This window comes from Miniopterus schreibersii (assembly GCF_964146895.1).
Source record: "Miniopterus schreibersii genome assembly, chromosome: 13".
Classification (NCBI taxonomy): domain Eukaryota; kingdom Metazoa; phylum Chordata; class Mammalia; order Chiroptera; family Miniopteridae; genus Miniopterus; species Miniopterus schreibersii.
In genome coordinates this window covers 38,227,714-38,250,936 of record NC_138113.1, presented here as the reverse complement: position 1 = coordinate 38,250,936, position 23,223 = coordinate 38,227,714, and the positions used below count along the sequence as shown (strand labels likewise).

At 40.7% G+C, this 23,223-nt stretch overlaps 1 protein-coding gene across 1 annotated transcript in view; it reads right to left on the bottom strand.

The window, feature by feature from the left end:
• The window catches only part of ANTXR1 (ANTXR cell adhesion molecule 1), a 197,599-nt gene extending 180,824 nt beyond the window's left edge, over positions 1 to 16,775 (bottom strand). Inside the window, exon 1 of the mRNA XM_081157157.1 lies at positions 16,419 to 16,775. Within this exon, the coding sequence (XP_081013283.1) occupies positions 16,419 to 16,570 (152 nt within the window). The 5' untranslated portion in view covers positions 16,571 to 16,775. The remainder of the gene's footprint in view (positions 1 to 16,418) is intronic.
• Between the last annotated feature and the right edge of the window lie 6,448 nt (positions 16,776 to 23,223).

Genomic DNA, 23,223 nt, shown 5'->3' with positions numbered 1-23,223 from the left:
AGTCCCCATACGCCAAGTTTGTGGGTTGGATCCCCGGTCAGGGCACATACCAGAAGCAGTCAGTGAATGTATAAATAAGGGCAACAACAAATCAATGTGTATGTGTGTCTCTCTCTTCCCCTTCTTTACCCTCCCTTTTCTCTCTCTCTCTGAAATCAATAAATAAAAAAAAGAAGAAATCGACAAATTTTTGTGACATTGCATTCATTGTGTGTTCCCAGCGAGGGATTTTGCATTGCGTTCAGATTACGTTCAATTACTTCCAAGGGTCTAATATGCAAAGAGTAGGAGAAAAATAAGAACTCTGAGTCTTATTCTGATTTGTTTTCAGAAATACATTCTTTTGTGTTTATGTGAGTTTCCAAACCTCCTTGTGGTTAAGCTCCTTAGAAACGCAGGCTCTTTCCATTAGCCACACATACAACCAGAGTCAGAACCAAGTGGGCCAAATTGAGTTTAAATTGTTTCCCCTTCTTTTGCACATGGGTTAGAATAAAACGAAAGGGAAAAAAGAGAGCTCATAGTTGGAACCATCACTCAGGAGTTTTTTAAATCTGGAAGAGCAGAGTTGCTTTAAGGATGGAAATTATAAAACTGTCAGTTTCTGCTTTTCCTTAGCCCCACCCAGTTGAAGTCACTGATGTCCTCAGTGACCTACCCAGGTCCCCAGCGAATCCTGAAGGGTATGGCAGCCTCGGGAACCATTAAGGGGGACCAGCAATTACTTCTGCCATGAAAGGCCCCGAGTTCATTTGCCCCCTCCCCCCATTCCCCAGCTTCTTTCTTGGCCTTCCTTCCTCCCTCCTAACCTCACACTGCAGCCTAACTGGCTGGAACCCTAAACCCAGCCCAGGCCTTCAGCCCTTACCCTCCTATTACTGTCTGGGGTCACGGCCAAGCCTCCTTCCTGCTCAAAAAGCTTGACCTCAACTCTTGCTTCCACTCCAACTTCTTCAGATACCAGTCCAGACCCAAACCAAGGCACTAAGCACTGCTCTTTGAGTTTGAGGCTACTCACCCTGCTCCTGTCTGTGCCATGGAGACCCCAGCCCAGGATGCCCAGCCCCACCCTACTGACTCGGGAGGAATTTCCCTTTTAGTCAATCCAACACATGGCTATGAAAACAATGACTTGTAAGCTATAGAACGCAAACTGTTAGTGATTTGGGAAATCAGTTTGGTGGGATGTTGCCAACATTTTGAAAAAATAAAAAATAGACTAGAAATATCAGGATATATTGCATCCAGAAAGCAACGCTATATGAAACTTTTGGCCAATTATATGTAAGTAATGTATACATACTGTGTTAAGATGTAAACTGTATTTTTTCTTGTGGGTCAAGATCAAAGGATATTATAGCAAAATATATTCTCCTTTCACTTCCACTAATTCCCTTTTTCCCACACACACACACATACAGGTTGCGAGCATATATATACATATCAGGAAAGTTAAAAATATTTTCTGATATCAACTCTTGGTATCCTGGTGCAAGTTCAATGCAAAATTGTTATTGTTGTTGCTAAAAAAATAACAGAAAATTGGTTAGCTGCCCAAAGGTATTTCCTATAATTGCAATGTACACCAAGATATGATAAATGAGACTCATGGGTCACCAGTCAAAGCCACCAATATGATCTGTAGATGACCAGGCAACCACGACCAGACAGGGAAAGTCAGAGGTCCCCTTCACATGCATGCCACAAGGACACAATACGCCTCCCCTGAAACACACAGTCGTAAGAGCGACAGAAGGAGGTGGGAGCAAAACTTAAAAGTACAAATTTATTGAGTTTAAATTTTTACAAAGATTTCCAGTTTGGAAGAAAGTTGCCTCCCCTTCTCACCACACTTGCACCCAGCAAGAGTCTTTCAAGGATAAGCAAAACAGCTTTAAATTATTTTCTATGTATTTGAGTATAGTGAGACTGAGTTTTTTTACCCTAAGTAATATTTGTGATTACTGTATTTTTTTATACTGGATTTTTAAAAATTCCTAAGAGTAGACTTTCTTTGTTAAAGTTTATACAAAATTCTAAGACTCTTGATAGCTATGACCAAACTCCCCCAGAAATGTGGGACAATTTACTTACTCAAGGCTGTCCAGACCAGCGGTGATGAGCACCAACTCACTTGCTCATGTGAGCTCCCACTTCTATCCTTCCACTACTAGTGTGACATCCAAACAAGATGTTTCCCTTTCTAAACTTCAGCTCCTCCATTACGCAATGGAGACAACAGTACCTACCTCCTAAAGATTGTGTTGAGGATTAAATCTAATGTTTGTAAAGTGTGAAGCATCTTGTTGGAACACAGCGACCTCCATGCAGGACACGGTGGCTGCTGGAACTCATTCCCACCCTCCCGGCTATGAAACCCTCAGGAGTAAGGTGAGAAAGGCTCATTTTCTTACCCTTCACCCACACTCAGGATTAGCTCTCTCTGAAATATCTGTAAGTTTTATAATTGAATATAGATTTTCATTAGTTTTTATGTGGATGCATTTTATTTTATTATAAACCTTTTTTTTTTCATATTTATTGTTCACTTGATTTTCTTCGTTGTTTTTCTTTTTTACATTGAGTACCAATTAGGACCAGCTACATGGTTAGTAGACCCCAGTGCAAAACGCAGGGCGTCCTGTACAAAGATTATTAAGAATTTCAAAATGGCAACAGCGGAGCATTAACTAAGTGCAGGCCCCTGGGCAGCGGCTGGCCTTGGTCTCAATATTCTCGGTCCATTTTCTAGGGGGTGCGAATGCTTGCTCAGCCCAGGAGGCAGCACACTTTTTCTGCAGAGGGCCGGGCAGTAAATAGTTTAGGCCCTGAGAGCTGGATGGTTGCTGGGGCAACTCTCAGCTCCGCCGTCGAAGCACAAAAGTAGCCATTGATAGTAATGAGACAAAAGGGGTGTGGCGGTGTCACAGTGAAATGTTATTTGCAAAAGCAGTCAGCAGGCCAGAGCGGGCCACCCTCTGTCTCAGGGAGTCACTTTCTTTCGGTCCTCCTCACGACAAGATAATATAATCTATCACTTTTTCCCTTGGTAGCTGGGGGTTCAATGTACTTTCAATACTCATTTCCTGCTATTTATTGTTTCGAATGTGGACTGGGAAAATCGTGCCGTGGGATATATATGGAGGCATTCTTTGTGACCTAATAAATATTTCATGGGCATTTGAAAGGAAAGTTTATTCTCTGAGGGGTATTGGGTTCAAAATATATTTATTAGCTCAACCTCATTAATTATTATTCGCATCCTCGGTGTCCTTTGAACGCGTAAGTATTCAGAGAGATGTCTTTTCAGATTCTGCTGAGGAAACAATTTGGTTTTCATCTTCGACGTTCAAAATAAATGCGCGTTGCCGTAACACATTTCCTAAAGACCTGGATTCCTAGGATGTCTTGGTGTATTATTCCGTTTCTGTACTGTTAGTTTTGTTTTAATTATATTTCAGGTTTGAAGTTTTTATTCAAGTTTGGTCAGGAGTTTTGCATGTGAATGCACATATTGATATCAGATATATGCTAGCTTCCTAAAATAAATTGGGAAACTGCATAGTTCTTTATTTTCTGGAAGAGTATAACTAATACTGAAATTTTCTGTTCCTTGAAGATGTGATACAAATTTCCTGGAAACTAACTGGTCTAAACCTAAAAGACATATTCACAGGGCAAATTAGTCCTTCTCATACGTCCAGATTTTATTGGGGGAGGGAAAAATCAGAAAGACTGAGCATTTCCCCTAAAGAGATTAAAAATCACATCAGACTGTTACTATCTGGGTTCAAATTTATGGCTTTCCATTCACTAGTAGGTGGACTTGGGAAGAAGAAGAGGCGTTTGGGAACTAAAAGTCAACTAGTTGGAGTTTTTTTTGTATATGAGAATATAGTATGAAAATTTCTTTTCTATCGTGTATTAAAACTTAAATTTTTCACTTTCTCTTTTAGGAATCCATTTTTTAAAGTTTTCTATTTTGCGGTATAAACTCACTGATAACATCACTGTGACTTATTAACTTTTCTGGGGCCATTACTTCTGTTTCTTTTACAACATGTCTTTTTCTTATACTTTATTTCCAATACATCTTTCATTTTTTTAGGTCAATATTTTCAAGTGACTTTTATTCCATAAGGAAATATGGATGACACACATTTTAAATTTTTGTATGTCTGAGGAAGCCTAGTTAGGGAATTTATTATCACATTTCACTCAAACACTTAATGTTGTAGACTAAAAAGTAAAAGCCTAATGCCAATCTGAGTTTTGCTTTTGTTATGGGAAAGGGGATGCCCATTTTTTTTTTGCCTTTTGGAAGTATGTACACATTTCTAATCTTCTATTTTAATAATTTATCTAAGATTGTATAAGTTGTGGATCCTTTTAAAAATTAATTAGGCTGAATATTTGATTAGTCCTCTAGAACTGAAGACTTTAATTTTTCTTCAGCTCTGGAAATGATCTTTTATTATTGTTTTTTATTGTTGCATCTCTTGTAAATGTCCTCTTCTACCTTCCTAGAATTTATATCTTATATATATATATATCCTGTATTCTTCCTCTTGCAGTTCTGAGAAAAGTTTCTTAAACTGTCTTCTGATGAACTGAATTTACTTTCTGTGGTGTTCAAAGTGCTGGTCATTGCTTCCAACGGATATTCGGAAAGCGGATTTTCTCTGCAAAACTTATTTTCAGCTTGTTCTTTTCTTATGACAGAGTGCTGTTGTTTGTTGATGCAATATTATCTCAAAATTTATTAAAAATACTAATTAGACATATATTTGCTTAAATGGCTTCAATGGTCATTGCTACTTCTTTGATATAAAAACCAGTCAGTATATTTTAAAGTTTTTAAAACTTGACAAACCTCTTGGGTAATTTCTTGAACAAAATTATTGCTTTTTATAAGAATCCATATCTATTTGAAAATAGCTTTTGCCCTGGCTCGGTAGCTCAGTTTGGTTAGAGCATTGTCCTGATATGCCAAGGTTGTGGATTAGATCCCCGGTCAGGGCACATACAAGCAGCAACCAATGGATGCATAAATAAGTGGAACAACAAATTGTCCTCATTGTCTCCCCCCACCAAAATCAATAAATAAAATTTAAAAAAAAGAAAAAGAAAATGGCTTTCTGTTTTTTTCACATGTAAGTGACATCTTGGCTAGATACAACATTTTAGGTCATACATTTATCCATCAAAGTACTCTACCACTTAATGCTGCAGAGCTTTTGTAGGTAAACTGTGTCCTTTCCTACTCATGAAATTCTTCTTTTGTCTTTGAAGTTAAAAATTTTCATCAGGAAGTGTCTAAGTATTAGTATCTTTTAATTAATTAATTAATTAATTAATTGTGATGGTTATTTGATGAGCTTATTCAATCTGCATTTTCTGGGGTTTTTTAAATCAGAAAAGTTCTCTTCTATTAAATCTTTAAATGTTTCTTTTAGACTATTCTTTAGCAACCCAAATGATCTCTTATATTGGATATCTATTTCTGTCATTCATTATGTATCAAATTCTCTTCCAACTAAGTCAATTCCTATTCAAATTATGAGACTTTCTCAAACATCCTTTTACATTTATTTCGTTTTCTGCATTGTAAGTTCTGCTCTTTACTGCTTATTACATTTTACATTTTTACTTATTACTTTACATTTTTCCATAGGTTTATATTTCCTTAACTGTTCTGGGTCCCTTTTCTTCTCATTTTATATTTTATCCCCTGTTTCACATACTTCTTATTTTATTTTATTTCATTGAAGTCATAAAGCATATGATGCTAAAACTGACCTCTTTTGCTGTTGAAAATTCTTTCAATAAATATGTTCTTCTACCTCAGGAATTTTTGTTTACTTACTTATTTTAAGTTGCTAAAACTTTGTAGGCCCTATTTTCATCTTTAAAAATGGGAAGGTGTAACTGGATCTGGTATTTGCTTCTCAAATATTATATATATATTCAAATTATATATAATATATAACATATAAACATATATATGACATTGTTTTATACTTGTAAGTTTCTCTAAGAACTTAATCTTGAGGAAAGGAATGGCTAAAGCAAGCTTTTTATTGTTCCACCAGTTGGGGGAGAGTAGGGAATGGAATTGTTCCTCATCATTTCTCACAAAGAAACTTCATCCTTGCAAGGTTTGTGTTTGTTTTGGACACAGTTGCGTTAATACCAACTTGCCATATGTAGGGGTTTTTGGCCTGGAATCTACTCCAGGTTCACAGACCTCATTCCTGATCTCTACTATATCCACATAATCAAAGACAGGAGGCCGAGGATCCATAGGGAGAACTCAGCAACGCTGGACAGGACGACTGTCACGAAGACGCCTGGTGTCCCTTCAACTCTCCAGTGCAGCTGCCTCTGAGTGATGCTGACACACATGGCCGCAGGGTGCGAGGGGACTGCTTTTCATCCCTCTTATGTCCCACTCGGAACTTCAAACTCACTTCTAGATTTGGAATTATTCTTGGGGCTCCTCTAGAATCTTCCTCTACATTTTTTTACAACTTGGCAGCAGAGTTGAAAGTAGGCCCTGGCTGACCTCCTTCACATTCAACCCATCTGCTTTGTTTCTAGTGGAATTTCTCACAAGTGTGTTGCATGTCAGGTGTCCCTGTCTTTTGTCTTCATATGGGATGCAAGCTACCCCAGATGCCTACTTCAGACTTTCTTTTTTTTCTGGGGGTGGGGGGAGCAGTTTTATATGACAGTAAGGGAGTCAGTAAAGGAGAAGCTATCTATGTTCTGCTTCTTTTTCAGAAGTCAGAAAAAAAATTTCTTTCTCATCTCCCAGAAAGGCCCTCAAATCATTAGATTTCAGTTTCTGCATTTATGATGCATATGGCCTCTCTCCGTTCTTTCCTGCTGGATGTATTTATAGTATGCGCAAATGTAACAGATAATATTTAATGATTCAACAAACTGATTTTTGAATGCTGGGTAGGTCCTTCAGAATCTATAAAGATTAAAATTACAACATGACATTTATTGAGTACTTACTAAGCATCAGGCATTGTGCTGAGCATTTTACATTCATTTCCATTTAATAATAATTGCTAGCACTTGATGACCACTTCCTGTGTGTACATAGGACTCTTTTCTGAGCACAACCCCATATGATAATACTATTAACTCCTTTTTGACAAGTGAGGAAACTGAGTTCACCAAGAGATTAAGTAACTTGCTCAAGGACACACAACTAGTAAGTGGTAGGGGTGGGACTTGAACTCTGGTGGTCTGACCCTAGTGTCCATGTTCTTAGTACAAACACTAAACCTGTGTTCTTAACACCTATGCAACACTGCCTCCCCATGGAGGGGCTAGGAAATGTACAGTTACAATTCAGAGGGTTAGGTGCTAAGATATGGAGAAGTACTTGAGAATTTCCACAAATTATTATGGGAACTTGGGAGTGGGGGTACAGAAAAAGCTTAAAATTGGGGAACTCAAATGGAATCAGGAATGCTGGACTGGTTGCTTATTTTAATGGAATTAAGGTTTACAAGGGGCTTCACCTGTTTGGCTTTCAATCCTCTCACATTTTGTTCATTTAATAGTGTCCTTTATGACAGTTAATAATCAAGAAATAATTTAAAATCTAAACTGAGATCCTTTTAAGAATAAAACAGGAAGCAATTAATATTTATACTGGGACAAAAAGTATAGGCCAGGAATGTCCTGGGTCATACATTTGTTTATTTATGGTTAGATTATGGCTGTCCAATGGTCTTTTGTACTCCCTTGACCTCACATTGTTTATTACTATGACTGGTATACAGTTACAGCTAGAATCCGTCACTTCTATTTGCTATGTAATTTCCGTAAGCCTGATATCTATGTTATCTTTTATGTAGGGAATAATGGCGGGATGACTATGATTCTGATCATAATCCTTCTGCCACCAAGATACTGGGAAAGCCCTGATCCAGGGGCTTCTTACAGGTACCTATTAATTGAGACTGTATATGGCTGAGCATCAGAGTTTAAGGAAAAGATGCTAAAGCCATTAAATACAACCCCAGGAAAAAAAACCCTAAAGCTTATTCCTCCCCATCTCTTGATAATGGGCACATTTTTCAGAATGTCTCATCCTTACAACTCATATTCCCTGAGTTGTAGGGATGAGACATTCTGAAAAAAAGAGAGGATTTTGAATGATGCGACGTAGAGAGGAGATTATTCTTAATTTTTGTCAACTAGTGATGAGAGGGTACCAAGTACTAGTAATCATCTCAAAGGGTAAGAGGGGCATTACCTCTGTAAAGACAGGCCTGGTAATGTAGGGCATTACAGCTAAAGGCGAGAGAGGGCACGGGGTAGTTTAACCAACTGCATAGTGTGGTTCTGTTGGAAATGACAAAGGTCAGAATGTGGAAAGAGGTAAAGCTAGGGAAATACAGTGGCTTGTGCAAGAAGGCTCTTGAGTACCTTGCTAAGGAATAACCTTAGAAGAAACAGAAGAATGATTGTTAAATATATCGCAATGTTAAAGATGTGAAGGTTCTTCCAAAAACTTGTAAGGCTTTCCTAATTGATAGTAATAAACTCTTGTAGTTGAAAAAAATAAGCAAAAATAAAAGAGCTTTGGAGGTCTTTAAAGATTAAAGGGTTAGGGGAGATGATGTCAAGATTAGATTTGTATTCTAGAAAGGTTAATTTGGTACCAGTTTATAGGGTGGGGGGAATGGCTAAGAAAAGACATAAAAGAGACTAATTTAGAGAATGTTTCAGTGAACTGGGTGAGAAATGGCCTGAGATCAGAACTAAGGCAGAGAGTGGGGTAGACACAGGAGAAATGTGGGAGCAGATAGTCCTGTGAGAAAGAGGATTGCTCCCAGATCTTGGGCTTAAGTGGCTCAATTTATAGTGATGTCATTCACTGGTTTAGTGTATTTCTTTCCAAGGTCTACAATTTCTAGTGGCCTAATTACCACTAAAACCTTCCTCCTTCCTCCTGTCTAGATGAATGAATGCTCCTTCTGCTCAGATGTAGTCCTGGGATGCTAGGAGTCAGCATCATTGGCTTGCCTTGTTCTACTCTGTGGTCTTTCGGTTAGGGATTCTCAATTCGGGTGGTACCATCTCACAGGATGGCATTTAGATACAAATGTAGAGGCATTACTTATTGGTTATCACAGTGACCAAGAAGGCTAAAGACATTTACAAAGTACGAATCAGAAAGGCTAAGCATCCTCAGTCCCTCTCAGTGAAAAAGTGTCCGACTGAAAATGCCAAAAGCACCCCCATTGAGAAACACATTTAGTTGAAGCCCAGATACTCGTAATTCAAACTCTGAATCAGCCTCTGCAATACTCGGGCCTCCTCTTGGCTCAGCTGTTGCAATGTTCCAGCCTTGCAAATTCCCTCATATTGCACAAACTATGGGCAAAGAGATTCTCAGCTTTCCAATTCATGTCTGATCTCCATTTCTACTTTTCATTTAATCTAATTGATTGATTCCATGGTCTTTTGCATGTTAAGGTTCTTTTTATCTTTGTGCGTAGATCATGAGTCAGAGAGGCTTGGGTTTGAAGTTGAATTTCGTCACTTAGAGTGACCTTGGCTAACTTTTCTAAACTTCAGTGTCTTCATGTGTCCAATGGTGATCATGACTGTACTGACCTTATGTGGTTGTAAAGACTAAATGGGATCCTACAGGCAAAGCACTTACCACAGTGCCTGGAAGCTAACAAGAGCTCAGTAAATGTTACTTACTATTTCTTCTTGGAATTGATCTAAAATTTTCTCTGCTTGCCCTCTGCCCTAATCTTCATTGTAGCCTTTAGTTTTGGCTGCCTGGAGTCCTTCCAATGTCCTTATGCCTAAAAATCAAGACGTGTGGGACTGCTTCCTGCTTCTTTTACATCCCTTGCAGCTCCCAGAACAGGACATTGCTTGCAGTAGGGATTTTGTTATCCATGCCTTTAATGGATTACATATTTGTTATTGGGATTGACAAGATATTTATGCCAAATGAATGAAAGAACCAGCTCAACCAAACTGAAGAAATCTAATTACTTTTTTTCATTACGAACCTGGCATGTCTGAGAAACATGTCAGAAAATTTCAAATACCCACTTGGTCTTTTGTTGCCGAGTAATGGCTGGGAGAGGAGAAATCCAGTCACTTAGTCACACATCAAAAAGACAAACATTCTAAATTAGCATAAAACAAATCCCATTTGCATTTATGTGACAGCCAAGTCCCACTAAGGGATGCCAAAGTTTGTTCTTGGACCACTAGGAGTCCTTTTGCATTTGGAGATAATTACAGGTTATCTTAGGACGGGTGCCTTCCTCCAACACTCTAGGATTCTATTCTCAGCTTGACACTGAGTGTTACCAGGTCTCCACAGCTAAGGAAACTGGAGGTAATTACTTGGCTGACACAGACAGAAACATGAAACAAAACAAAAACACTTCTGCCTTATTTATTTTTGACCCATATGCCAAACCTTCCAATTTGTAGGTAATTCTAACAATTGTTACCTGGCCTGGTAAGCTCTCTCCAAACCTAGAAACTAATTGAAGGAACATTTAAAACCAACAATAGAATCCATCTCAATACCACATACATGCACACACAGACATTCCAGGCCCCTGAAAACTTCTTTTTCTGATGCCTTAGAATTTTTATTGTAGCATTTTCAAGGTATCTTCTAATGAACTCTGTTTCCCTTATTCAGAGCCAATATCACATTTTCACTACTCAAAGTTCTTTTCCAAAGCATATCTGAAAACAAGTTACATCTGTGTGTTTTAACACATCTACAGAGTTGAATTTCCCTTCTCGATCAGGTTCAATCAGAACAAATTACTAATTTATTTGACCTTTAAGTTCATCATAAGCAGATCCCCTTAGAGTCCTTCCTCTCCATCCCTTCAGATCTGAGAAGCATCTTTGTGGGCTGTGGGGGAGGGTTAGAGTCCTGAAACTTTCAATCAAAGATAGCTGACTTAAGCAGTAGCTCTTCAATTAAGTATATTAGTTGCCTTTTACACCAACATTTACTGAAACTCTGATACAGGGATTTTAAATTCCTAGAATCCACCCAGTTCCTCTAGTTGTGTTGACATGTGCTTCCCATTTTGATGCAACTGCACAGGGCATTGATGAGTGAGAAGTGCTGGGCTGGGAGTCAGGAGTAGACATCATCCCTGCTCTGTCACCATGTAATCTTAGGTCCTTGGATTGACAAAGGTTGAACAGATTTCTCACCTGTAAGCAGTATTTACCTTAGCTACCAAGCAAGGCTGTCTTTGGCACAACTGTGAGATGGCATAAGTTTTGGGAGACTTTAGTTCTGACTCTAAAGATTTCCTTTGTGAGTTAGTTGGGAATCCGGAAGGTATTTTCCCAGGAAAACAATACTATACCTGGTAGTGAGGTTCCCAGCCTGATGCCATAAAAATCTGTCTAATGACCATGTCCCTGAAGTATAAGACATAGTAATGATCGTACAGATCATTACCACCATGGGATCATCCAATGGTGGGTCTTGGGGTAGGAACTCTGAGTGGCAAGACAAGGTCTCCTTGTATGGGGTAAATAGAAAGATGAAATTGGTACTGGACAAAAAGGAAGTGGCAGAGGGAGGAGTACAGAGGTTCTAATGGGGAAGGAGCATATGGTAAGCCTGTGGGGGGCCATTACAAATGCAGGGATTTATTGGGCGACAGGTTGTGGCTTTAGCAAGTCCTATAAATAAAGTTATTCAGTGCTTACTGTCACCCTCCAGCTCACTGTCTCCTCTATTCCCTCTTCTTTCTATGTCACCGTTCTATTTTTGAAAGTAAACATGAATATAGCCAACACTTCCCTGACACTCACAATAAAGAATCCTCCTTTTCCATTGAAATGCCTAATAGCTCTCTACAAAATAGACCAAAATATAATACATAAATACACAGTGCAGTAGCAGAAGAGTCCTGTGAGATAGAGGGGAGGTACAGTCATGTCTGTGGGTTGGTCAACTGAGTGCGTTAATCTTGGAGGACCCCCTGGAAGACTAAAAGGAGGCTCCTCGACTGTTTTTCTCTGGATAGAGGCCTTTCAAATCCCTGATTGAATTTCCAGCAATCGACTTTTCCCGACTGTAACCAGAAAAGTATGTTTAAATGAACATGAAATTCCATCGGTACAAAGCCTTGTGAAGCTCAGTCCACCAGCCCCATCACCGAAGCCGCTAATAACGCCCTATTGTGTTTCTGTGGTAGTCTACGTTGTCATTATGAAGTCTTCTGCTCCTGGTTGAGAAAACATGACGTTCCATTAAATGTATAATCTGGGTTCCCTCCAGGCCAGAGATGCATCCTGCTTAAAGCCGAAATGAGCTGAGATTCAATGTCATGGAAAAGAGGAGAAGCATCTGCTGGGCAAAGGGGAGCTGAGGGCTGGGGAGAAGAATGGGGAGTGCGGTGCCCTGTGACCCACTGGCCAAAGGATCTTAGAAGCCCAAGGGAAAAACAAGTCAGCATTCCTTCTCTTTCCACTCTGCTGTGGTTGGGTGCTGGACAGCCCTGGCTGGAAATGTTCTTATCTGCGAGAGTAGATCATGTCTTTAGGGCTCCCCCAGGGGCCTGTTAGCTATCACTACCTTTTGGCCCATCTCCCAGCTCTGGGCTCCACGGTCACAGAAATGAGCCTGGATCCAGACGGCAAGCTTGAGTTGTGCATGCTGCCCCTAGCAAGTTCTAGCATGGTGTTCGTTCAGCACAAAAGCATCCCTCTCTTCAGACAATAGGGCAACTGAAGGAAGTCAGAGGAGTCCCAGTAAATGTAAAGCAGGTGCCTGTAAAGGTCTCCCCACCCTTTGTTTCCCGAAGCATTTTGGGCTCCACAATGATATGATGCGTTTAGAAATGTACTCTAGGATTAAATATGAAAGAAGCAGCATCCTCTACGATGGCGAGAGGCTCAGAGCTCAGCACGCTAGTCAGCAGGCCTGAAATGCTTGTTTGTTTGTTTGTTTTTTAATCCTCGCTAAGGATATTTTTCCCATTGCTTTTCAGAGAGAGTGGAAGGGGGAGAGAGAGAGAGAGAGAAACATCGATGTGAGACATCGACTGGTTGCCTCCTGCACGTGATCTCCTCCAACCAGGGCAGGATGGAGCTTGCAACCGAGCTACGTGCCTTTGGCCAGAATCGAACCCCTCTGCTCGCAGGCTGATGCTCTAACCACTGAGCAAACTGGCTAGGGCTGAAATGATTTTCAAAAACTCAAAGTAACATATTTTTGTTGAATATAAAAGTAACATGTTCATTGCAGGAAATTTTGAAAATCAAGAAAAGCATAAAAACAGAATTCAAAAATCTTCCAGATAGAAATACTATTACATATTGGGTAAATACAGGGTGTCCCCAAAATGTATACACACTTTAACGGCTGATAGCTCAATTTTGAACATTAAATGTATTTTAATGAACACTGCCTTTATAATTATTCAAAGTGTATGTATTCATTTTTCAGGGACACCCTATATACATATGTGTTTGTTTGTTTTTCAAAGGGAGAATCATAAAGTATATAATGTTTGGTAACTGTATTTTCACCTAAGAGTAGATTATGAGCATTAAATGTTTTTCCTAAAATCTCTCACAAATGTGCATAGTATTTATCATGCCTTACTTCATAAACCCCATTGATGGACATTTAGTTAATTTTCAGCTTTATTCATAAACAACACTGCCATGAACATACATATAAGCGCTTCTATGGGATGCTCTTGGATTTTTTTCTTTAGGACATAGACTTCCAAGATGGAAAAGTAGAAACCCATTTTTAAAAAGCATTTGATACATGTTGCTAAAGTACCTTCTTGTCTTTGTTATCCAATACAATTACCACATGTGGTTATTTAAATTTAAATTAATTAAACTTAAATAAAACAAAAAGTTCACTTCCTCTAACACACTAATCACATTTCAAGTGCTCAACAGCCACATATGGTTGGTAGCTACCATATTGGGCAGCACAGATAAAGAAAATTTCCAGCAGCACAGAAAGTTCTATTGCACAGCACAAGCCTAGAAAGACTGTACAAATTTATATTTTCCTTATAAAATATGACAGTGCCCACCTCTTACAAGTTGGCCAGTACTAAATAGTTATTCTTTAGAAATATTTGCCAACTTAATACCAATTGTATCTTGATTTTTCATTTCTTTGATTAATAGTAAAGTTGAACTTATTTATTTATTGCCTTTGATACTTTTTTTTTGGCAAATTGTTTATATAGTAAGCTTATTTTCTATTGGGATGACCTTTTAAAAACTGATTTTTATATATATTTAAAGAGTAATTTCCATTGCAACAGTATCTGCAACTTGTTATTATCCTTTATTTATGGAATTTTTTTCCACTTATAGAAATTTAAATTTCTAATCTATTTACATCTTTTTATAGTTTTTTCTATTGTTTCTGCCTTGTTTCAAAAGCTCTAAAACTAAGATTATAGTAATAGTCATCTAAAATTTCTTCTAGTGCTCTCACAGTTTCCTTTTAAACATTAAAATTTTCAATCCTGGAATTCATTTTGGTGTGTGGTGTAAAGTATAAATATAACCTTTTCTTTTCCCATGCTATCAACCATTTGTCCAAGAATCTTTTTTTTTTTTTAAAGAACAAATTAATTCCCCACTGATTTGAACTTCCACTAAATGCTTACATATCATTGGATCTGTTTCAAGATTTTCTACTCTGTCCACCTATCTTTTGGCTTTTACCATCTTGTTTTTATTAATTTGCTTTATAATACATTTTAATATTTGGAGGTATAAGTAGTTCTTCACTATTCTTTCCCAAAAATGTTTTAGCTCTTTTTGCCTGTCTTTCCCCCCCTCTAAGATAAACCTAGAATCATTTTATTAAATTCCTCTCAGCACCAAAATAAATGCTTTCAGAACTTTGATTGAAAAGTTGAATTCAATTTATAAATTGATTTGGGGAGAATTGATTAGCTCTACAGTATGGAGTGAAGTCATTCCATTCAGGGACATGGTGATTCTGTCCATTTTTTCAAGGTTTCCTGAATGTCCTTCTCCACCAGCTTAAAAAACAACATTTTTTTTGAAGCACAGTGATCGATATCTCTGACTGTTTTCAGACACAGTCTCTGAATCTGTGAGTGGGTGCTTCCAGCCACTAGAAGTAACAAAAGAAATTCCATTTCTTAGCATTGGAGTGTATTTTCAGTATCCACCTTCCCATAAATCTGCAAGAGAGATCTCACTTTTCATCCAAAGAATCTGGAGTTCAAAACAGCCTTTACGGAAAAATCAAACTCTAGGGGCAACTGCAAAGCACATTTGGTTTCTAGCTGGCCAGCTTATTCTGCAGGACTCTTTTTTCCAATTCCCAAATACTTTCCAGTCTGTGAAATTCATCTCCCCACCGCTGCAGCAGCAAGCCCGACCTTGGCGCTGGGCGCTCGCGCATTTTAAGGCGCACGGATCTCCTTGGGGGGCTTTCTACTGTTGGGGCTGTTTATTAGTAGACAGCACGGAGATTCTTTGAATGGCTGCGGTTTGGCAAATCCAAGGGGGCTTGGGAAGCGTTTAATCGGTCAGAGTTCAGCTCTCCCTTGAGCACAACCCCACGATCCACTTTCGTAAGGAACCCAGGGCTCCTGCACCTCCCTGGTAGCCCACCAGTCAAGTCGCCGAGAACCTGAATTCTCCTGCATCACGGATTCTCAAGCCCGGGGCCGTGTTTTTTTTACCCGCAGGGGACTTTTGGCAACGTCTGGAGACATTTCTGGTTGTCTCCACTCCGGGACTGGGGGCGGGGGGCGAGTGGGGGAGAGGAAGGCTGGGGGGGGGGGGGTCCTGGGATGCTGCTGACCACCCCGCCGTGCACAGGACGGCCCCGCAACAAAGCATTCCCCAGCCCGATGAGAAATGCCCTGCATGCCCACCGACTGCCCAGCCGGCATGCATCACACTATTAGGAACAAAGGTAATGCACCAAGTAGGGCAGGGTTTTTAAAAAGCAGCCGACAGACTTTAAACCCCCCACGCCTCTGACTTGAGACATGCCCGAAAGTTCTGCCTCTCCTAAGCAAGCTTTCCTCGCTGAGGTTTCTACAGCAAATGAGAAGGAATCACGGAAACGTAGTAGGTCAACAGCATCCTCACACTCCCTGGCACGTCCCGGGGTCGCAGAAAGCGAGGCAGAAAAAAAGTCCCCCCCCCCCCAACAAGGAGCGACGCCCCCTCCCCCTGCGGGCTCCGGGCCGCAGAGGATGAGACGCGCGCTCCCCTGACAAAGGCGCAGCGCTGGGTCCCTCTGGTCCCTGGACAGTCGTGCCTGTCCCAAAGCCACCCCGCCAACAAGCCCAGCCCGGGGAGAAAGCATCATCAGCTCAGCCCAGCGTGGAACAACTTAGGGCACTTACTTGTCCAAAATGAAGTACAGGTCAAATCCCCCGTAGCAGGCTGGACCCCCTTCCTCCCTGCGTGCCCCATGCCCGGCGCAGATGAGCACAAAAGTGGCCAAAGAGAGCCACTTGAAGCCAGTGCCCAGGGCTCTCGGCTCCACGGTGGCCATGGCCCGCAGCCCAGGGACAGGGTAGGGTCCTCTCCTTCCCACGCTTCTCGAACTCGCCAGGACCCTCAGGGGCGCGCCATCCGAGGGGCCCCTCCTCTCGGGCCCTTTATTCCTCCACTCTGTCCCGAAACTCCCCGGAAGCAATTGTCTGGAGGAGTTCAAGGTTTTCCGTCTGGTTTCCGCCGCGATTCGGCGTCTAGGTTTCGGGTTTCAGGAATCCCAATACTGTACTCCGCGTTTTAAAGGGGCTGCTTCTGGCTCCGGCGCGCCGGCCGCTCCCGGGCCGCGCTGAGGTTTTGCAATGGAAGCAGTTCCGTCCAGACGGTTCTTTGTCCCAGATTTTAAATATTATGGGGTGGGTTTGCAAATTGTTCTTGGTTGGGGGAGTGCTCTCTGCCTTTCCTCCCTCCTCTCTGCCCCGTTTCTTTTTTGGATGGGGGAAGAAAGTCCAAAGGGTGCCACCTTGTGGCCCGAGACGACGAGAGCGCTCTCCGGCTTTGGTGCGAGCCGGGCGGGGCGGGCTCTCTTCTTTTTCTCACGCACCTTCCCCCGCGCCTCCCCTGTCTTCTCTCGTATTTTCTAGCCTTTTCATCTCCGTCCTGTCCTCTCCTCTCCTACGTCTTCTGATAAGGTCACTGTAAAAGTTTGATGAGAACTTCTTTCCTCCAACCACGGTGGCTCCCACCCCAGACTGGGACCTTTCCAAACAAGCCATTGTGCAAATTAAGCAGAGAAGAACCAGGCCTTTGTGATCTGAATCATCCATTATTGTACTCTTAGCGCAGATCATACAAGGGACCGTCGGGGTCCATTCATGTGGCTGAGAACAGCATGACCAGTCCCACAGAGAAGCCTGCTCCCTGCCCGCGTGGAAAGACTGAGCTTTCTATGTTATCTCCATCTCCAGAGCTTAGGGATTCTGTGGGAGTTCTTTTCAGCCTATGAACTTTGACTTTTTTCACCCTATCTTTGATGTGGGGCAGAAGAAATAAACAGCTTACAAGAGTATGGGCTTTTCAAACAGTTTGTGACTGGCCTTTCTAAAGTGAGGGATCCTCTTTAGAGTGGCCCCCCCGAGCCACAGTTCCAGGGTGATCTCTGTTTCAGCTTCCGATGTCTTTCAGTCTGGGGGTCCTCAGTGCATATACATGCTCCATTTTCCAAGATTTTTTCTCCAGACACACATCTTCCCTTCCACTTGTGACCCTGTAAGACCCTCACTCCCCAATATGACCATCCATGGTGGTTTTTCCCCACTTTGTGTATCGTGGAATCCTACCGTCTTGGAATAATCTATTAAACAATAATTTTGTTGTCAACTTTGTAATGCATTGCATTAGGCTTCCTCCTAAATGTTTCTTATTGCCTGGTATTCACATACACCCCACCCTCAAACTGAGTAAGACTGATCTGGTACCATACATAAGTATTACAATATTATTGACTATATTCCCTAAGTTGAACTTTACATTCCTGTAAAGACACTCTTATTAAAGAGAGGTCAGAGCACAGCTCCCAGAGGGGGAAGGAAATTCAATATGAAACAAACTTCTGGGGAAGGGGAGAGAGGGGAAGAGGCTTCCCTGGGACAAAGATAGTGTTTTAATGGACAGAGGGGTAGAGGGACTCAGACACTTGAATGTCCCAGCTGCCTCCACCTTCCTCCAATATTCTAGAAAGAGGTCTATTAATACAAACTAATCATTCTACAGATATTAAATTGGCTCTACCTTCCTCTCCCTTTAGCTCAGAGAAATCCATTCCAGGCACTTCTTCTAATTAGAGGGTTTTTTGCCAGCCTCACTTATTACTGAGAGGTATCCTCCAAACATGCCCGTGAAGTGAATTTGACATTGAGCTATGGAGATATGGTTGTTCTGATGAAAGGTTGAAGTAGAACAAAGGTATCTAGAATTTATAACAGGTAAGTGAAGCCCCTGGTGTGATCTTAATGTGGTGGCTCAGCAGGTCTGCAAGAGGAGATATCAGGTTCTTTGAATTGGAAACATTTTTTTTGGTTGTTGGGATATAGCAGCCTTATAATTAATTAGTCCATGTAGGGAAAAGGGAGAGGTGGATCAGTCACTTGAGGTTGGAGGACTGGGGAAGGACCTTCAATGGATTCCTCCTTGCATTTCCCAGATTAATTTTACTCAGAGATATCCAAGTATCAAAATCCCCTTATGCAAATGTTACCATCTTCTCAAGGGACCCCTCAATGCTCTGATTGGACTGAGGGTGCCTGGGCTTCTAATCCCTTCCAAGGACTCCAGGGTTCTGGAGGAGATTAATTGGCTCTCCCAAGGTCCATAGAGATAGATATATAAGTTTTGGAAGAAACTCCTCTGCCTCTCAAACTCAAGTGGGTGGAAGAACAATATGAGTGGTGGTTTTGGGGCTATGGATCGATATTTCTGAGGTTGGAGAAGCACAAAGGCAAATTGAATATGCATGTGGAAGTGTTTGAATGGTAACCTGGAAGTCAAGGCAGGGAAGAGCTTCTTGCAGGAAGAAGCAGTTAACAGTGCCACATGCTGTAGATGGGAAGAAGATAAGCCCTGAGAACATGCCGTTGATATGACACAATGTTGTTTTGTTACTAAGGAGCATTACAGTGGAGTGGTACAAGGGGGTGTTAAACTGCATTGGGTTACTGGGAAGGGGAACTTCTCTTTCCATAAGAGAAAGGGATAAGAGGGTAACTTGTGGGTGTTTTATATGCCACAAGGAAGGATTCCAATATATCTAAATGTGCCAGGAATTTCACTTTCCCTGCCTTCCAAAAGACTGAAGAGTTTGTCTTGACTGATCATTTTAAAACTTTAGTCCTACACTCTAACTGCTGTTCTACCTGAATTTGCCAGGCTTCTTTTTTTAAGATAGAAATTGTTAAATATGACCTGCCTATCTACTAGCCACCAGTGACTCAGTCTCCCTTACTGGCTCCCACTCTCCAACACATGTGACTGAGCCCCTTTTGTAAAGCTGCCTAAATCAAAGTTTGCTGTCCTGATAACATTCTCATTTAGTCTTCCAAGAATCTCATTGGGCACTAAAGCACCATTTGTCTGGATTCTTGGCAAAGGTTTGAGAAAATGTTCCAGGTAATACAGACTATCCAAGAAAACTAAGGAAATTTTTTACATAGAAATATTTGTCCACAATAAAAACAGGTCTGAGATTCTCCACCTAATTTTGTGCCAATCAAATAGGTCCAGTGTTTGCTAGGTTCTTGGAGGTCCCACTGATCCTTGGGCCATATTGGTATCCCATAGCTTCATAAGGCAAACCATCATTTAGTGAAAATAGTCTCTTTTCATTGTTATGAGATTTCCTTCATGCTTGTCCTTCATAGAACCACCATTTGCAAGAAGTCAAGAGAGCATTCCCAGAAAAATTTATAATCTGGAACAACGGAGTTTCTAAAGAATCTAAATCAGGTCAATAACGGCTTTTGGCCATGGGAAAAGCAGAGGTACTGGTAATAATTTTAAGCCTAGAGGCAGAACCATAGTCTAGAGCAAGATACCTTGATGGCATCTGATAGCCCAGATCATTCACAACTTTAGCCCAGAAACAACCAAAGCCTGGTTGAACCCAACATGCCATTAATAACCTCATCTAGAGCTCAACCCAGTCTAGCTGTAAAATAAATTTAGTCCAATACATTCTTTGATTTAATTTAGGGTATTCTAAAACTCCACCCCCAAACCCTGTTAACAGCTACCCAAATGCAGAGATAAGACTCACTTAACACAGCCCCAACACAACTCTGATCAATACAGAACCCTGAAAAAAAAATGAGCCAATTTCATATATAAGTCAACGTCAGCCCCAAAACAGGTTCTACTTAATCTGGTTCACACCTCAGCTCAGCTCAATCCACAGACCACCTCAGTCCATCCTAAACCAAACCCAACCCAACATGAAGTTTAATCACCAACTTCCTTTTAGTCCAATCCAGGTAGAGTCTAGCCAAAACTCAAAGCCTAGCACAGCAAACCTTATAAAGAACGTATTCCTACAAAGATTCAGATGAGAATAATATATAATTCATATCAGCATATCCTAAAAACCCATCCCAGATCCTTGCAAGAAAAAACCTTCAGAACAAAATGTTCATTTTACTTAAAACAGAGACCAGGCCAATCCTACCCAGAACCCAGACAAGGGATGAAATAGACCAGTACAGTCAGAGAACTGACAAACCCAGAGTTTACAAACACCCAATGGAAGACTATATCAGACAACTCAAGACTAGCACAAAGCTAAATACAAGATCAATTCAGTCCCTTTCTGCCCAGTTCTGCTCAACCCTGGTATATTTAAGCCAGAGACCTCAGACAAGTTTACAACTTAAGATACAGAAGAAAATCTATCTAAGACCCATCAAACCCATAACTCCTTCAACACTGGTTACTGTGTCTAAGTCCCAAGCCAGAAAGACCAGTGGTTCTCAAAGTGTATGATGAGAATGTGTGGGCTGGGGACTGAGAAGGTGATTGCAAAGAGATTTGCCCCCTCTCAAATACCCAATGGAGCTTTTTCAAGATACACATATTTGTAGCGTACCAGGAATGGATGTGGGGTTTTCAGGGATATGTGTAGTTTAACACAGCCTTACAGTTGCCCAATTTCCTTCTTTCATGCCTCATACCTACTCTTCTTCTATGACCTATTTAAGTGGGCAAAATGAATGGTAACTTCCATAAACTCTTTGATCACTAGGCAGGACAGCAGACTAATTAATAGAGTGATCACACATCAGGCCATTTGGGGCAAAGCACAGCTCCGCCATTACTAACTGGGTGACTGTGAAAATGACATGACCTGTCCACAACACAGCTTCCTATCTACAAAATGGGAATAATAATATTACCTACCTCATCGTGTTGTTTTGTGGTTTCAGTGAGATAATGTATGTCATATGTGGCCCTCAGGGAACACACAATGGATGTCGGCTTTAATTATAATTGGAGGATTCTGGGAAATTGCATGTGAATTTCTCCTAGAGATGAGAAGAATAAATTTAGAAGAACCACTTTCAGATTGTTTGATTTTTGTAACACCAATGAAACAAGGCTGTCTCTACACCATTGGCATTCACATTGTTATCTTTGAGAAATGCAAAGATGAAGATTCTAGCTCATCCTGAAACTACTGGGAGTTGATGGTTTCCTAGGATGCATGCATAAAACAAATAGAAAACATGCTTTGGGACTATCAATAATCTATTGGCAGCAGTATTTCTTCTGTGAGCCAAGAATGCTAGATAGCTAAACGCTAACAAAATGTCTGAGAAAATGATTATATTCTTTCTGATACTGGGTTTTTTAAATCTAATGTTATGAACTAACAATTTTTGAGATAGAAAAATCCATAAAAAAGAATCTTTGTTATTTTTTAGCTTTATTAATTAATTCATTCATTCAAAAATAGTTTTTGGATATCTGCTATAAAGTAGGCCTGTGCTAACGACGCAAAAATGAATACAACACAGAGCTTACAGAGTTTAGTTGGGAGACACAAAGGCATAAGCAGGTATTGGGACAACAGTGTGGTTAACTTATCTTCTAGAGGAAACACAACATGTACCCCCCACCCCACCATGCTAATTCCAAGGAGTAGATCTGACATAAGGGAATCTTCAGTGTTATGCTGTTGGACTACAGCTCTTTGGGATGACTTGTCCCAGAATGTGAATAAGTTAAGACATGACAAATGCCTCTTCCTACTATTAATGAGATACCCCTTCTCTAAGAAGATCCAAAAGTGATCAGGAGGGAGCACATGGCAAAGAGAACAAGATCTGGGCTACTTATACTGTTTCAAGTTGGGGTGAAAGAAATCCCTAGAATCCTTGTTCCTACTCATAAACCGTCATGGATCACCAGGGATCTACCTGATAAGTTTGCCTCTGAGCACTGATTCCTTAGAGAACTGCTTGGGCAGCAGTCAGAGCTGGGTTCGTTCTTTGTAATAAGTTTTCAGGCTCCATTGAGCATGTGTCCAAAATGGATGTCTAAGAAACAGGCTCACCCTGGAACCTCAAAAATAACAACATTTTCCCATACAGTGGCCAAAGTAAATTGAGAAAGTCATATGTCATTTGTTATGAAGGGGTCTTTGTGTCTCCTGGGACAGAATTCTTTTTTTTTATTGCTCAAAATATTATAGATGTCCCCGTTTCTCCCCATTGATCCCTTCCACCCCACACCCACCTCCTCCCCAGTCCCTCACCACACTATTGTCTGTGTCATCGGCAGAACTGATTCTTGAAGCTAGAGCAGATGCATCTCAAAACAGGCAGAGCTCAAGGCTCTGATGGTGCTGCTACCCAGGCTTTGTTTTCCTCTCTACCACATTCCTATCAAGGGTTAAGGACTGACTTGCTATGAAATCTTCATCGTGGTCATAAATTTAGGCACTTAAAGTGTGGGTTTAATACATAGAAAATAGTAGAGTCAATCAATAAACATATAAAGAACACTAAAGGCCCCTACAGCATAAGGGAATTTTCATCTTGAGTGGAAATGGAGGAAAAACCCAGCAGAATTATTACAAACTTAAGAGGCAACAAAGAAGAAATAAAGACAGATGCTCAGAACACTACCCTTTAAAATAAGATTTACTGAGAGGCAGAGGAAAAACCT